Source organism: Echiichthys vipera (assembly GCF_963691815.1).
Source record: "Echiichthys vipera genome assembly, chromosome: 14".
Lineage (NCBI taxonomy): Eukaryota > Metazoa > Chordata > Actinopteri > Perciformes > Trachinidae > Echiichthys > Echiichthys vipera.
This window is the reverse complement of record NC_139839.1, coordinates 14630693-14646659: the sequence shown is the minus strand read 5'-3', so window position 1 is coordinate 14646659 and position 15967 is coordinate 14630693. Positions and strand designations below refer to the sequence as shown.

Below are 15967 nucleotides of genomic sequence, written 5' to 3'. Positions count from 1 at the left end.
AGACATTTCATTCCTTGCTGTAGCTGACTGCAGAAGATCAAGTTACTTTTGGGAGAGAGTTTCCTGAATTCCATTCATATAATTTGACCAGCACAAAGAGCCAAAATAGAACTGGAGCAACATAATGTCATAGCAGACACCCATGCCATTTTTGTCTCACTCAGGACTATTTAACATGACTGCTTCACTATAAGGGAAGAGGTGCAATAAGGGCATGTCAGTAAAGATCAATTCATGTTGGTATGCACCATTACATGAATGTTGAATGATAATTTGCTTTACATACAGTATATTTTTTAAAAACAGTTGAACAGTACTTACTAGTTCAAATCAGTTGGATCGGAAATAAAACAGACTTTATCTGGCAAGTTCCCTAGCACAAGTTTTGTGATATGTCTGATTGAGCCCATGAGAATTAACAAGAGCGAGTGGGTGTGTTGACAAAGTTATAAATTCACGATCAGCAAGAGACTCGGTATGTTTTTGAACCGGATACGTGACCGCAGTGTAATCTGCGTCATGTCATGAAAATAGCTTTATGAATACATTATGTCACATCCACTGTTTATTTGCAGAGTAGGACGCTTCTACTAACACTCAAAACAACAGATGAACAAGAAAAATGACATTAACAGATGACAAGGTAAGAGGACAGCAAAAAGACCATAAAATAAAAACTAAATGAGCAAGTAAAATAAATCCAAAATAAAATAAGGAAAATAAAAATAAATTAAAAAAGTGTGTTTGAGGAAGTGTTTCAAAAGAAGTTACTCATTCAGCAAGTCTTAGCTCCTTGGGTAGATCGTTCCAAAGCCGAGGGGCCGTGGTGGAGAAGGCACCCTCACCTCTGGTTCTGAGCCACAACTCTGGAACAGTTAGAAGGGCCCTGCCTGAGAATCGAAGGCTGCAAACAGGCTTGTACGGGTCAGCATTTCTAAAATATAACCTGGGGCTAGAGCCTGGCAAGCTTTAAAAGTGATCAGTAAAATCTTAAAATCAATTATAAAACGAACAGGGAGCCAGTAAAGTGAGGCTAAAAGAGTTTGATTTTGGAGATGGTTCTGATATGGAGGAAACAGGACTGAACAACGTTATTGATGTGGGGAATTAATTTGAAGTCTGAATCAAAGATGACACCTAGATTTCTGGTAGTGGGTTTGGAGTTGTTGAGTTGGAGAAAGTTTTGAAGTTTCTATTCTTTCGCCCAAGCCATCTCTTTTAACACTTCCTTATCAAAAAAAACAACAAGTAGACAACATCTAAAGCCTTCTCAGTAGCCGTTCAAAAAAACAACAACCCTTAACTTTATTGATGCGACCTCACAGCAGCCTCTTCATTTATATTGGTACTTCATCGATTCCCACTGTTTTTTTTGTCCTGATGTTGAATCTAACAGCCATTTCATAGATAAATGGCTACTGTGCCACTCTCTCTTGCTCAGAATATACAGTAGCTATTAACTTACTTGGTTGTACAGTATGCCTAAGAATCTGAATAGCAATTGGAAGTTATTGTTGTCACAGCCAAGATTAAGTGGATATACTGTACATTTGACCAAATGTTATGCTGAAAAGAGCATCAAATTCAAAAAAATATATAACAGTATCCAGCTCAGTACTTTACTGACTCCCTACCATGGGGCAGCTGCAGTAAAACTTTATACGTATGACAAGGACATCAACATAACTGCCTCCAAACTTCACAGCCTCTTTAATTTGGTCACAGGATCTGCATTGCCATTGGTATGCAGTTTCTGCTGCACCACAAAACTCAGTGGTGCTTGTTAAAACACTTTTCATATCTATGCAAGTGCAATGAATGGTGTCTGACAAGGGCACTTGTCTGCCAATTGGAGTATTCTCATAAAGGAAGCACCCTGCCAAGATGAAAGCCCCGAGTGATTCTGGTGAGTGAGGTGATTGGGGTAGGTGAGAAATGAAACATCCAGATAAGAAGGAGAAAGATAGAAAGAGTGGAGGAGAGGAAGGAGAGACTTATAGAAAAGAGATGAAAAAAAAACATATGTGTCGACTATTTTTTACCGCATTCATTGAAATGCTTCTCAAAGAGCCACATGAAATGGACCTTATGAAACACACCTCTTCAGTGTTACTGTTTTTCTCTGTGATTGTGCCTACATGCATAATAAATGGTTTAAACTTGTGCTTGCATATATTCGTATATGTGAGATAGTGAGTTTATGTGTTTGAGCACAAGACTGAAGCTATGTGGATCATATTTCCTGAATATCTCATGCATGGCTGAACTTCTTTTAGCTCTTTTTTTTTTACACTGCATTGTCTTTCATTTATTTATTTATTTTTCCAAATTTAGGTTTGTCTGGGTTAATCGATCTCTGCTCCAAATTTCTGTCTGTATGTCGTGGAGGAGAAGATACGATATAGGAAATTCCTCTATTCTCCCCCATCCATCCTATTACCCACACATCCCTCTAATTCTCTCAACCCCCTCACCCACAACCCATTTATGACACATACACGCAATATTTTGCTGTAACCCTCATCCTGCCTCATCTCATCTTATCACAGCGAGGCTTTAAGAGAGCGTTGGCACAGCAGTGGCCACTAACATGTCACTCAGGATCCCAGCCAAGCCACAGGCGCAATATACTCGCCTAACATCCGAAAACAACCCATCGCCTTCCCCTGCTGATGCATTCTCTGCTTTCTCTTTCCTGTTATCTCTTCTATCAAAGGTCGTCTCCTTTGAATGACAAGTACCCAGTGGATATCAGGAGAACTGCTGAGACTTCAGGGATTATGCTATTAATTTTTCTAATCAAGTTGGAAAGGGATGAAAGCACTGCAAGCAGTTCAAGCAGTACTTCTGTTTGGTATAGCGTCATGCTTTAAAAGGCCTAATTTGATACAAATTAGCAAATAAATGTCTACTTAGTTGCTTCACAAGTACATTCAGCAGTTGCGTGTGTTTTTTTTTATTTTTCCTTAATACACTGATATTTCAAACAGCCCCATACTGCGCACAGACGTGATGCACCATAATGTCAGTGATTTTGGCTAATTTAAAGTGGAAAAGTGGCATTGATTTAAATGTCACATTTTCTGTCTATGGGAGGGACGAACCATATATATGCAGAACCATCTCCACTGTAGATATAATGAACCCACAAGTTTGAGCAATAAGCGCTGAATTCGACACATTCCACCTCTCCGATGGCAGCATGACAGAACCACGTGTTTATAAAAGAGCAGGGTAATGCTGAAAATGAATCAATTTCATGATTATCTTTCAGCTGCATTATCAAATTGGGACATGAGAAGACATCAACGTTGGAGCAGACCTCAATGTTGTGGAAATATATCAAAACCACAGCTTTTGATTAAAGGTCTCTGATAAGAAAAATATGGCAATCACTGTATTTGCAATATGGATATGAGCATGTAAGTTAAATGGTGTAGATTTTCAGCTGACGGAAGATTTCTCATTATTTCATATTACGGTCAAATTATTTCTTGCTGCCATGTGCAATATGATATGGAACACCACTCTCTGTATTACAGGGTATAATATTGCGCTGTGATAGTGTGTGAATATGGAAATGATCCATATCAAACAGGAAATCTCCGATATAGGCTTAGTATTCCTGGATTCTCTACTGTTTACACGCTGCACTTTTCTTAGAATCCAATTTCTTCTAAATAAATGCCTCCAGATTTATCGGAAACTCCAAATGTAACTCTATAAGGACCTTGACATGATCATAATAACTATGGGGGTGAAAGGTGGCTCTGGGATTATGTCATATAAAGGTCACCTCGTGTCAAAGAGCCTGGGCTAGGGCCAGCTGTATTGAGGATCTACTACAGTCTAAAGATATGGCTTCTTTCTGGCTCACATTTAATAAGGTCGGGATTAGGGTGACCAGTGCATTACGACAAGGGCTTAGGATCAGTGCTTAGTCCTGGAGAGTAGGCTACCATTTACCAGCTCAGTGCAACTGTGGTTAACACTGTGTCTTTATTACTGCCGCGCCAGGAGATTTTGGCCTGTCTCTTTAGTAATAGCTCGTGTCTGCAGCCCTGTGTGCGCATGTGTGTGCCTGCGGGTGTGGTTATGTGTGTACGGAGAAGAGGGCTTTTGGAAGGTGACCACTGGGGTGAGGATTTGTGCATGTCAGCTGTTATGATTTAATATTTGCTATGCTGATATCTCCATTCACCATTTTGCTGTCCCCTTCTCCTCCACTAAACATCTCAACTACAGAGTAGCATGATAATGTTGCTCTAAGGGTGCTTTTCAGAGGATTAGCAGAGATTAGCATTATAGCTGGTCCATTTGAACTGGAAACACATACAGCAGCATTAGCAAGTTGGCAATCCTATATGGGATTGGAGCCATAGCATGGATTTCCAAAGGGTGAGAAAGAGAAATATATAGTTGGACAGAGTCAAAATAAAAAAAATTAATTAAAAACGACCTTCTGTGTCTCCTAAATCAAAAAAATATAAAAACAAGGGAGTGGGGCTACCCCGAATACCAGTTTTTGAAACACAGTGCTGCCTCACCTGTCTTTTGGTTAAATTGAAGGAATTATTTTTTTTATGGATTCTGTAGTAAAAAAAAAAAATAAATTAACAAATATCCTAATCATAAAATTTGAAAACCGAATACCTACCAGGGCTCAAAAGAAACAGTTGCCAGGTTACCAACGGCATCCATTTTGAGAAATTGGCAACCAATTCATGGCCACCTTTCAGCATACAAAAAATAGGTACAGCAACAGCAAAATGTGTACACAGGTGTTGGTGCATTTACTGGCATGCGTACAGTACAGGCATTTGTTTTAGAGACAATGGTGAAGCAAATGAAGCTATTTTACTGTGGGGTGAAAAGTTTGACTAACCCGTTAACATCAAAAAAACTAATGTGCAAATTGATTAGAACAAACAAAGAACCAGATGAACCTGAACCAAAAACAAAAAGGAAATTTGTAAATTCTGGGGTGTTTTATGTCACATTTAAATTTTTATGCCGATGTATAACTGCATAGTATCTTAACTTGAGCCTTGATACCTACCCAACGAACAAAAATCTGAATAGTCGCCCTACAAGCAAGTAAAAGCACTCATTGAAACAGAAACAGAAATAGAACAATTTAAGTGACGGAATAAACCAAATGTGGGATATGACAAAAAGTATACCCCTGGGATCTGTGGGCTCCCCAGTTGGTGCGATGAGGCTTAATTTATCTGCATAAATAGGTTTAATATACAAAAATCCTGTTTCAGAAGTATTTTACCATTATTCACATTATTTTATATTATATTATTCATAATATTGATGGTTTGACTATTGTATTCTACATTTCATGCAGTTATTAGATGTAGTGTGCTCATGTAGTTAGTTGTTTATCCTCTGATTTGAATGCAAGAGGATAGAAAAGCTTCTACTTACTGAAATGTCAAACATGATTGCTGCCAAAAGATGAAACATACAGCCAAGGTTACACCTGAAATCCCATCCATCAAAACTAATCCAGCTGTGCTAAATGCACTTCCCAGGTGGGCTATAGATTAACATTTAAAACTGTGAAATGCCATAGCAATAAGGCTCTTAGTAGCGGTACAAAAGTTATGTAAACATACAAATGTAGCATCAAGCTGCAAACTGATGAGGCTATATTAACATTATTCCAAAGCACTCAAGCAGTGCACACATCACATATTGAGAATAGTTATGTGAAACACATGAATGCACAGTTTTGGCATCACTTACTACTCACTAATGAAACTTACTGGATTCTCACTACATGAGAATTTTGACTCACTGCAGCCAGTGGAACCTTTTGACTTTTGGGTAAAGGAAAGTGATGGACTGAGTAATTGAGTGCACTGTGAGACAAACACTAATGAGGAAGATAAAGGAGGAATTGAGTTAACTGTGTTTCCCCTTTTTAATGATAAGATATGAGGAGAAACAGAGAGGGAGAGCAAAGACAGGCAGGCCATTCTCCTTTCCAAAAGAATGCATCTGCTCTATGTCTAACGTGTCTAGTCGTCATTTTCGCAAAGCACAATGCTTGCTCTACCCAACCGGAGCGAAGTGAGAGAAAAGCAAATAGCTTTAAGATAGGCAGGGAAATTACCCGTAATTGGAGACCATTTAAAAACATAATAACTTCTTTGTTTCCTCAGCAGGAGGTTCAGGGCTGGGGAAGCTTTTTGATTAGAAGTGGAGATGAGTTAGCTATAAAACTACTGAGCCAAACCTTAGCCAGATCCATGCAGTGTGTTTGTGTGTGTGTGTGTGTGTGTGTGTGTGTGTGTGTGTGTGTGTGTGTGTGTGTGTGTGTGTGTGTGTGTGTGTGTGTGTGTGTGTGTGTGTGTGTGTGTGTGTGTGTGTGTGTGTGTGTGTGTGTGTGTGTGTGTGTCTGTGCATTTGTTAAATATATCTGCCAAAATGCAAAAATTAATAATTCTGGAGGTGGCAGGATTATTAAAGTAGACAGTTAGATGACAGTTCAACAAGGGACCAGCTGAAAATATCACACAAATTCCCACATGAAGCAGCAGGAACAGGCAAACAGGCTTGTAAAATCTGAAAGCATCAATGCTAAACACCAACTTACAAAAAATGCAAATGGAGCATGAAAATATGTATTAAAATCCAGCTGGAAACATGCCACAGCATCTCTAACAAAGATGTGTATGCGGTGGCAAATTGTCACCGTTCCACTCAGTAGGATAGTGGAAGTAAGCTCAGGGGTGTGTGCCACTTAGGATGGGGGGAATAATGTTGTGTAGCATATAATGGATTTGCAATGTGGCAAACAGAGACAGATGGTGCAGGGTGCTGTGTGTTAGCTGGCTTTGACATACACACACACACACACACACACACACACACACACATACACACACACACACACACACACACACACGCACACAGCGCAGCACAATGTGTGTGGAAAAGAAATCCCTAAGGCGCATTATGTATGCTGCCGCTCGCTCACCCAAGCCAAGGGTCTCAGTTCATTTGGTTTTTAACTGTTATAAATTGTCTCACTTGACTCCATCTTCCCTCCCTCTACAATAGGCTTGGAGCAATCTCTACACAGAAAGCGGCTAGACTCCAAACTTAGAACCAATACAGGGTTTTAGGAATTCTCCTTAGAAACTGGATCCATACTAGTAGGAAAATATAGACGACACTAAGCACAACTGAATGGAAGACATCATGCAGTATGACAGCAGAACTACGAAGAGAGAAACTGAGATATTTGGAGGAATACAATGGCAAGGCCACTACCACCAGTGTGGGAAAATGTAAATGAAATGTACTCGAATACCTGTATTTTCCCAGATGAAGATGGAACTATACCCAGCGTACCAAAGAAGCCTCCTCTAAATGCACTTCCAGGTTGCAACGCTGAGGTTCAGGTTGCAACTTTTACTTTACTGCACACTACATAAACATGTTATGATGGTTTAATGAGTAACGAGGGCCCCTTTGAATGTGTGTGTGTGTGTGTGTGTGTGTGTGTGTGTGTGTGTGTGTGTGTGTGTGTGTGTGTGTGTGTGTGTGTGTGTGTGTGTGTGTGTGTGTGTGTGTGTGTGTGTGTGTGTGTGTGTTTGTGTGTTAAGAAGGGTATAGGTGAAACCTTTTCAACTGGATTAAATTTCACACCTGTAGTTTTAATTACAACCTTTACACATACTGAAACGTGCGTTCTCTCTCTCTCTCTCTCTCTCACGCACCAGAATACACACAGAAACCTGCAAGAATGCTCCATTTGCTCCCATGTAAAGCCCTATTGTTCCGTGGTACTCCGGCCACAATGGAAGGAGTGGCTCTATTTGAGTTTGAGACATCAGTGGACTTTAACTGAATAATTTCACTATATTTAATGTGTTCCTAAATGGTGCTCATGCAAAAGAGTGTCTAATAGCTTTCGAACACTCAATTAAGATGTGTGTTGGGGGGTGGGGGGTGAGGAGACGACCCTCAAGCTGATGATTAGACAAGGGACTAGAAAGTGACTTCTGGCGATAGTATGAATACAAAAACATACACAAACACACACACACACACACACACAAAGTCAATTAACATGAACATGTGTCTTTGGGGAATTATATTTCAATTAGCTTTAGCTACTTCTAGGCTTCTTTTGAGACCATGGTGCTAAAACAAGTGCATAGGTCTGTATTTGTGGATGCAGTAAATCCTGCTTTTCAATTAGGATCATGACATAATTCCATATTGTTACTGTTACAGTTCAAGTTATGCAATTAGGCACTAAATCAATGTTTCGCAAGATATTAACGTCAGATAGAAGTACACACATGGAACAACTGGTGCATATATATTGCAAACTGCTGAATTTTGAAGACAAGGAAACAAAATTATAGCAATGAGAAATTAACTTAAATTAAGTTCAGTATTTATTAGAAATGCTAAATAGCCATCAATTTAGGGATTACTTTATGTAATAGCAGCAGTTATTTGGAAAAATATGATTTGTGACTGGGGAAGCAGCTGTAGCATTTTCTAGGGGTATAGGTTCCTGTTCATGGACTGACTGGACACCCTTTAACGGATCTTTTGCTTTTGCAGACTGTTATTTGCAGTGTGAGAAGAAAAGAGAAGAGATTTCTTGGTATGTTTCTATCTCAACCTCCAAATCGTGTAGCCTGGAGATAGCAGCTGTATCTTTCTCTCCCTTCTCCATTCTGCTTTTACTCTTCCTCCAACCCTTTTTCAACAGTGAATTTACCCTTCCTGTCAACCCTGATTAGACTGAAAAATATGTCTGTGGACAGAGAAAGTCTCTGAATCTGGGTCATGAAAAGGGCAGAGAAAAGTTTTCAATTTTTTAAAAAGCCAAAACTTTTAAGCTTCAGCCCATATTAAGTCCAGCATATGCAGTCGCTGAAAACGAAAAAAACTGTGGCTGCTGTTTCACTGCTTTGTCTTTACACTGTTGGGGTTTTGTGTGCATAAGTGTGCATGTGTATTTGTGCCATTGTGTGTGTGTGTGTGTGTGTGTGTGTGTGTGTGTGTGTGTGTGTGTGTGTGTGTGTGTGTGTGTGTGTGTGTGTGTGTGTGTGTGTGTGTGTGTGTGTGTGTGTGTGTGTGTGTGTGTGTGTGTTTGTTTGTTTTTGGTGTACACATATGGCTCTGTGTGTAAGAACGTCACTGTACATGACATTGGCCAACTCTGCTTGGGCTGAATTCATTTCTGTCAAGAACAGACACAGAGTCCCCAAACAATATCAGAGTCAGGGCAAAAGAGCAGAGGGACCAGGCGGAGTCAAAGCTGTCCATATCTTTATCTCTGTTGAAGAAAATTATAGCTGTAACATGTACTACCCAGTCTCAAGCCCTTGGGGAATTGTATGAAAAGAATCCGTCAGATGAAAGGGCACACAACATGAAAAGAACATTATCAAGGCTAAGAGTTGTTAAGAGGAGGAAATATGAACCTGTAAAGCACATTAGGTTCAACTGAAAGTTTATATTTGTAAGCATGCATATATGTGTGTTTGAAAGAAAGAGAGGCAGTAAATAATGTAATGATCTTACATAATCTTACTTAATTTCTCTTTTACTTCAGTCTGAGCCTCTATTTACCTTTTCCTGGGTGGAGGTGAAAGATTACACGTCCTCTATTTGCAGACTTTTAATTCAAAAGGTGATTGTGTTTGTGTCTCTTTATTCCAGAGTGTTTGAGATTAGTGACACATGGCTTGTCAAAGACTGGAGCTTCAGATTAGCCACTCGCTAATCCTTTGAAATTCAAAGCTAATACAGACATCACATATTCATGCACACATACACACAGACTGATGCATTGCACACCCGATAACACAGCCTATAAAAAAACTATATATACTATATAAAAAACTTGATATATCGCCCCAGCGCTTGTAGATAATATCTGATTGCTGAAGTCTGACTCAAACAAAAGAAGCCAAACATCCGAGAAGTTTGCTTGTCAATCAAGACTTACCAGATAACTTCACCAAAATACTAAGTTTCCCTAAGTTTCTCTATAAGACTGATGCATCATATCAAATCAGTGCTATAATCCATAGTGAAGAGAAAGCATGTATAAAATGAACACCTTATGCAACCTCCAGCATCCTTTTTCTAACCGTAAGGATGGTTTTTTTTTTTGTATCAGCATATAAATCTTATGTCAATAAATGCACATTAGTTCATATTGGGACTTGTGTAGATAAATAACTGCATGTTAACTTTGAAGAAAAGTATCATTAGCTCATATGTTAGCTGAGCTTGCATACTTCTTTTACCTACTGGGAGGTCTATTTAGGGTGTCTGCTGCCGCTGCCATTGCTGTTGCAGCCAGATCAACCTGTGGGCTCGTATTCTCCCAGTTCTCCATGGGAGGCTGTATTTTTATCTCTCCCTTCTTTCGCTTTGGGCTGGCTTTAAAATTTCACTCTGCCTAAGAGAAATGAGACAGAGCCTTGCTGCCAAAATACTAATCTAAATTTTCTCTGCATTGATTTTGTACAGAAATCCTAATTTGCGGATTAGAAACATGTTTGAAATGTAAATAGGAAGCTATGAGGTCACAGCATCACCAACACAGGATTCTATTAGATAACACCTATTATTTGGCTAAAATCCTTTACCATTTCTTAGAATGACATTCTTACAAATGTGATGAATTTAAGCCTGGCAACAGGATTATAGATTTTTTAGGTTGTGCAATTTGCAATTACATATATATTAAAGTATCTACTCTTGTGTAGGGCAATTCTTTCCAGGATCAATAAACCCCCTGCTGCAGAATACAGTAAACTGAGCAACTGCTTTAAAGCCTTGGTGATGCGTTTGTGTGCCCACACAATGGGGAGAGCTGGAGATGTGGAAGTTATATATGAAACCTCACCAGCTGAGAAAGTGTGAGGCCATATTCTCAGAGGACAGTCTTCATATCAGTGTGTTCACACAGTGACACATCAAGCAGACAAACAGGTAGAATCTTGCCTCTCACTCAATCTGTAGCTTTGAGAGATATTGAGCAATGAGCACATACGTACTAATGGTCGAATTATACGGGTTTTTAAATGGCAGATGCTGATATTTAGACAACAGAAAGTCCAATGACGGACATATTATAATGATGTAATTAATTTTATTTGTAGTAATAACATCCTGAAACTATTCCAAATGCCATATCTGCTAAATGATTTACTCGTCAGTCTATCATTAGAACATACAGCAATGTAAACAAGCCTATGATATTAGAATAGTGCTGCTTGGCAAATCAGTTTGTTTATTTCTGTTTTTTATGGTTTGAAGGGAATATCTGCTTGGTAAAATAAACCCTATTGGACTCGTATAGTAAAATAATAAAGTCTGATCTGTCCACCTCTTCTTGTTGGTGTTCAATTGAGTTGAGCTTGATACCTTGACTTCATCTTGCAATTATTTCACCAAATATATATTAAATATATATTAATTGTTTATTCTGTTCCTGCTGTTGTTTGCCTTTTTATTCATTTGTGTTGGTATTTTGTGTATGTTAAGTCAATTGTGGTTGGTAAATGTGCTGTACAAACAAGCACTTGACTTGACTAGCATGATGCGCCATTCGGTGCAGGTGCATCCAATTTTGCAAGATTTCCACAAGCTGGTTTGGGTGCTGAGCTGTGCACATCAGAGTGCATTTGCATAAAGCTTTAAACTTTTCCCTCCTCCATGGTGTCTTGCTAGGTTCCGTTTTTGTGAATCTCTACCATCTGCGACTACATGTGTGTTAAGCTTAACAATGACTGGCCTTCTGCCTCTTCCTGCCACATTTTATCCCTATGTCTAAACACACTGTAAGAGTGTCTGTATTTAACTTATCATAGTTGTACATACCCAAAACAAAAACCTGCCTCAGATGTTTACTGATTTGAGAAATAGTCGGAACAGGTGGCAGGTTCACTGGAAGTGTTTCTGGGGAGGCACATTTCTGCTCTGCCATGAAGAGCTTGTAAGCTCTGAATCCAACAGCGTTCCCCTCTAGCTGCCGCCTCCTTTCTGTTTTAACTTTTTTTAACACCTGGACCAACAAAAGACTGGCTTTGATCATGGGAAATCCCTTGGCAGAGCAGCAATGAATCCTCAGTGGAGCTCCCTGTGTGTGTGTGTGTGTGTGTGTGTGTGTGTGTGTGTGTGTGTGTGTGTGTGTGTGTGTGTGTGTGTGTGTGTGTGTGTGTGTGTGTGTGTGTGTGTGTGTGTGTGTGTGTGTGTGTGTGTGTGTGTGTCTGTGTGATGCACATTGAGCCAGTGCTGCTCTACTGAGGATTTTCAGTAACGAAGCTTCATGGCATCGGTATACAGTACAGAGCATGTTCTACCCGTCAAAGCGTGTCCATGAAAATGAACACGCTCGCAAATACACAGAAGTGGGTGGGTGAGTGCAAGTGAGGAAAAAAGAGAGAACATCTTGTTTCTCCTGTGTAATCAGTGGCTCTGCAAACACACACACAAGGCCGCTTGTTATCAGAAGCTTTCCCACGCTGCTGTGGTACAAAGCTCCACACCAGGATGGGAGGATGAAGCGAGGGAGGAATGGATGGAAGTACAGAGGGATGGAGGGTCAGCCCCTCAGCAGCTTAGACTCACCGCGAGGATAAACACATCCCTCAGCGGGGGTTTGTATTTAGGCTAGCAAGATCAGAGTTCAAAACAGACAGACTACTAGGCAGGCAGAGCGATAAACAGGCTTCCAAACAGCAAAACAACAACCAGTGCACATATCACACACACTTTTGTGTGATTGATTGCACATTCCTCCTACACACCACTCCTCCCACATCAACTCCTCCATTCTACAACATCTCCCTCGTTCTCTGTCGCTCTCTTGCCTCTTTCTATCTACCCTCGCCTGCCGCTCAGCCCCGACGCTCTTACGTAAGAGTGACATTTGCATAACAGGCTGTTTTCTCCGGCTCCGGCATTGGGCACATGAAAAACACTGGATAATATGTTAACAACTTGGGCTGTTGGTAAACAACAACCTCCATTACGACACTTCACGTTCACACTATATCAGACGCAGGTCTAGTCGGTAATAGAAATTCAGAATGGCTGGATCTCTTGATGCCAGCTGGCACCGGGCCAGAGGGGCTGAAACAGCTGTCATTTACAGAGCGCACTGTTATGGCTTCGGTTAGATAGACTTCATTCAGGGGGAGGCTGACCTGCCTGCTGTGTGGAACCTATACAATAATAGGTCTTGCACCGCAAGATGACTGTTCAAATCAAGCAGCCTAGCATTATCCTCTTCAGGGTTAGGCGGGGAAAGAAAGAGTGATGGGTGAGGGTGTGCGATGGGGAGAGCCACACATGTAATGAACCCAACCCTCTGTCTCCGCTTAGGCCTCTGCAGACGTTAAGCTATACAAACATGGTACATATGCAAAACACACATACAAGTGCACGTGCTCTCATGATGTGCCATCCTTAGGAAAATAAAGAGGAAAATAAAGGCCCCGGACGTCAATAAATGCTGTCAGATATAGCCGATACCCTAAGATACCTCATTACATATCAATTCATTAAGTCAAGAACCATCTCCGGTTATTAAAGAAGGACTGCTCTCGCGCTCTCTCATAAGCATGCGCACGCACGCGCACACACACACACACACACACACACACACACACACACACACACACACACACACACACACACACACACACACACACACACACTCAAAGTGTTCAAAGAGACAACAACAGATGATCATTGGAATCAAGCACGAATGAGGTCTCATTTGGGATTTCTCATTTACTCGTGTGGAAAACAGCAGATAAAGTTAAGACTTTCACGTTAATAAATCTTTTACAAAATGTCTTGAATGCATCTTCATATGATTGGCCGTGCTGTTAGATTGTCAGTTGTTCATCAATCCATCACCCTCCTGCCACGGCTGAACACACAAAGCCTGAATGTACCAGTCCAGAAACTCAAGAAGAAGTGTTCCCCTTTAGCTCCTAACATGAATGATCTTTTTCACTGGATGCCTCAAGACTTGAGATGACATCAAGTGCTTAACATTGATTTCTACACTGAGGAATTACCACATGCAACACCACTGGGTTAATGCAACTTCAGATTTGGTGAAAGTGAAACTGGTCTGAAGAAAAAAATACTCTACACAGATAATTAAAAAAAGCAGTAAAGTGGGGTATGTAGTCCTCAAAATATGAGCCTGATGTGAAGACTGAAGTTTTCTATTGATATATATGCATTCAATGATCATAACCGTCAAAGATTGTAGCCCAGATGTTGTTTATGTTAATTACAGATGTATCTATTTAAGCCATTTGGAGATTAGAAATCTAAGTATAAAATGAAAGTTAATGGTAGAACTGTCTCAGCATTTTACTGCTAATTATTTATTTTAGTTCCACTTTAATGCTTATGCCAGTAAAAAACGGGCGGCACCTCACTGTGACCTTGACCCCACCAGTGTGTTTACAGTCGGGTCATCTGAGGCTTAGACAACTCTGCGAGCTGATTATCTTGTGATTCTGCCAAATAGTCCCGAGGTCAAAAGAAAATTCATATTCACTTGAGTTCAGGCCTCGCCAAATGGATTTTCATCTCAAATGGTAAGCACAGAACTCCCCGAACAGTGTCGTGAATATCACAGGAAGATTGATCCTAAGATTCCCAGCATCATAGCGAAAAATAAACTATAAACTTAAGAAGTGAATGGAGAACCCAGTCGTTCAAATCAGGCCTGTACGCGTGTCCATACAAGTCGTTTGAGGCACAAAACCTCATCATGCAGGCACACAACAGCAGAGATGGCAGTGCGCGCTATAGCCTAGAGACAGACACCACACCTGCACAGAAGCAACACAAGTCAAAATCATAAAATAAAAAGATTCTGGTATCTGCATGACTGTGAACCTCTCATCAAAAACGGTTCGATGCATAAAACGCTGCCAGTGTCTCCGTGACTCATCAAAGTGCTGCAAGTATAAAAAAAAAAAAAACACAACTATGGGGTGGGTTACTTCATGCTGAGGTGTGACTTCCAATAGCGGGCTAATTTTTTAGTCATTGCCACGCAAGCACAGGACACAACACATCGCAGACGCAGCAGGACGTCTGTATGGGCTGGGCACAGGGCAGCGTGTCCTCCTGAGCATTCAATTACTGAACATTAAACATCCAGCAGATCCCAGATGTGTTGCAGGACAGGCTTTCCGGCTGCCTCGTATCACGTTTGCGTACGCACGCGCATTCAACGCACGTACGTACACACACGCGAAGGCAGAGTCACTTGAGAATAAGAGACAGCCTTTGGGGGAGAGAGAGAGAGAGAGAGAGAGAGAGAGAGAGAGAGAGAGAGAGAGAGAGAGGGAGAGAGAGGGAGAGGAGAGCTCAGCATCTTGCAGCCAGGACCCTCGTGTGACCGCGCGTTATCACCCTTCCTAAACCTGGCTGTATCCTTCGCTGGCCATGGGCGAGTACACACACACACACACACACACACACACAAAAGCACACGCGCACGTACGCATCACTCCCTTCCAGACTCACCTTTCAGAAGAATCCCATAAATTGTGTAGAGGGTGAAAATCAAATGACTCTTGAGATTCATCCTGTCTTCTCTGTTTCTTTGCTCTCTTGCCTTCCGCGCTAACTTCTCCTCACCGTCTCTCCCCCACTGCACCTCGAAACCGGTCCGGACGGGGTCTGTCAGCTATCCAGGTGGACTTGGGAGCGCTTCTTTTGTGCGTCTCAGGGGGGGGGGGAAAGAGGTTGACACAACCGACTTCACGACCCGTAGACTGTGTTGCTTTTGAAAACGGAAATGATCTCGCTCCTTAGAAAAAAAACAATACAACAATTTCAGGGGATGCACCAGCAGTAAGATAGCAGGCTCAGTGCGCGAGACTCTGAACAGCTGTGAAAAAACCCTCAGGGACTGAGAGCTCCGGTA

At 41.0% G+C, this 15967-nt stretch overlaps 1 protein-coding gene across 2 annotated transcripts in view; it reads right to left on the bottom strand.

The window, feature by feature from the left end:
* cadm2a (cell adhesion molecule 2a) overlaps positions 1–15755 on the bottom strand; it is a 211828-nt gene extending 196073 nt beyond the window's left edge. For both annotated transcript variants that reach the window (XM_083927084.1, XM_083927085.1), the window contains exon 1: positions 15565–15755. In XM_083927084.1, coding sequence (XP_083783210.1) covers positions 15565–15625 — 61 coding nt within the window. In that variant the 5' untranslated portion in view covers positions 15626–15755. The remainder of the gene's footprint in view (positions 1–15564) is intronic.
* Positions 15756–15967: the final 212 nt, after the last annotated feature.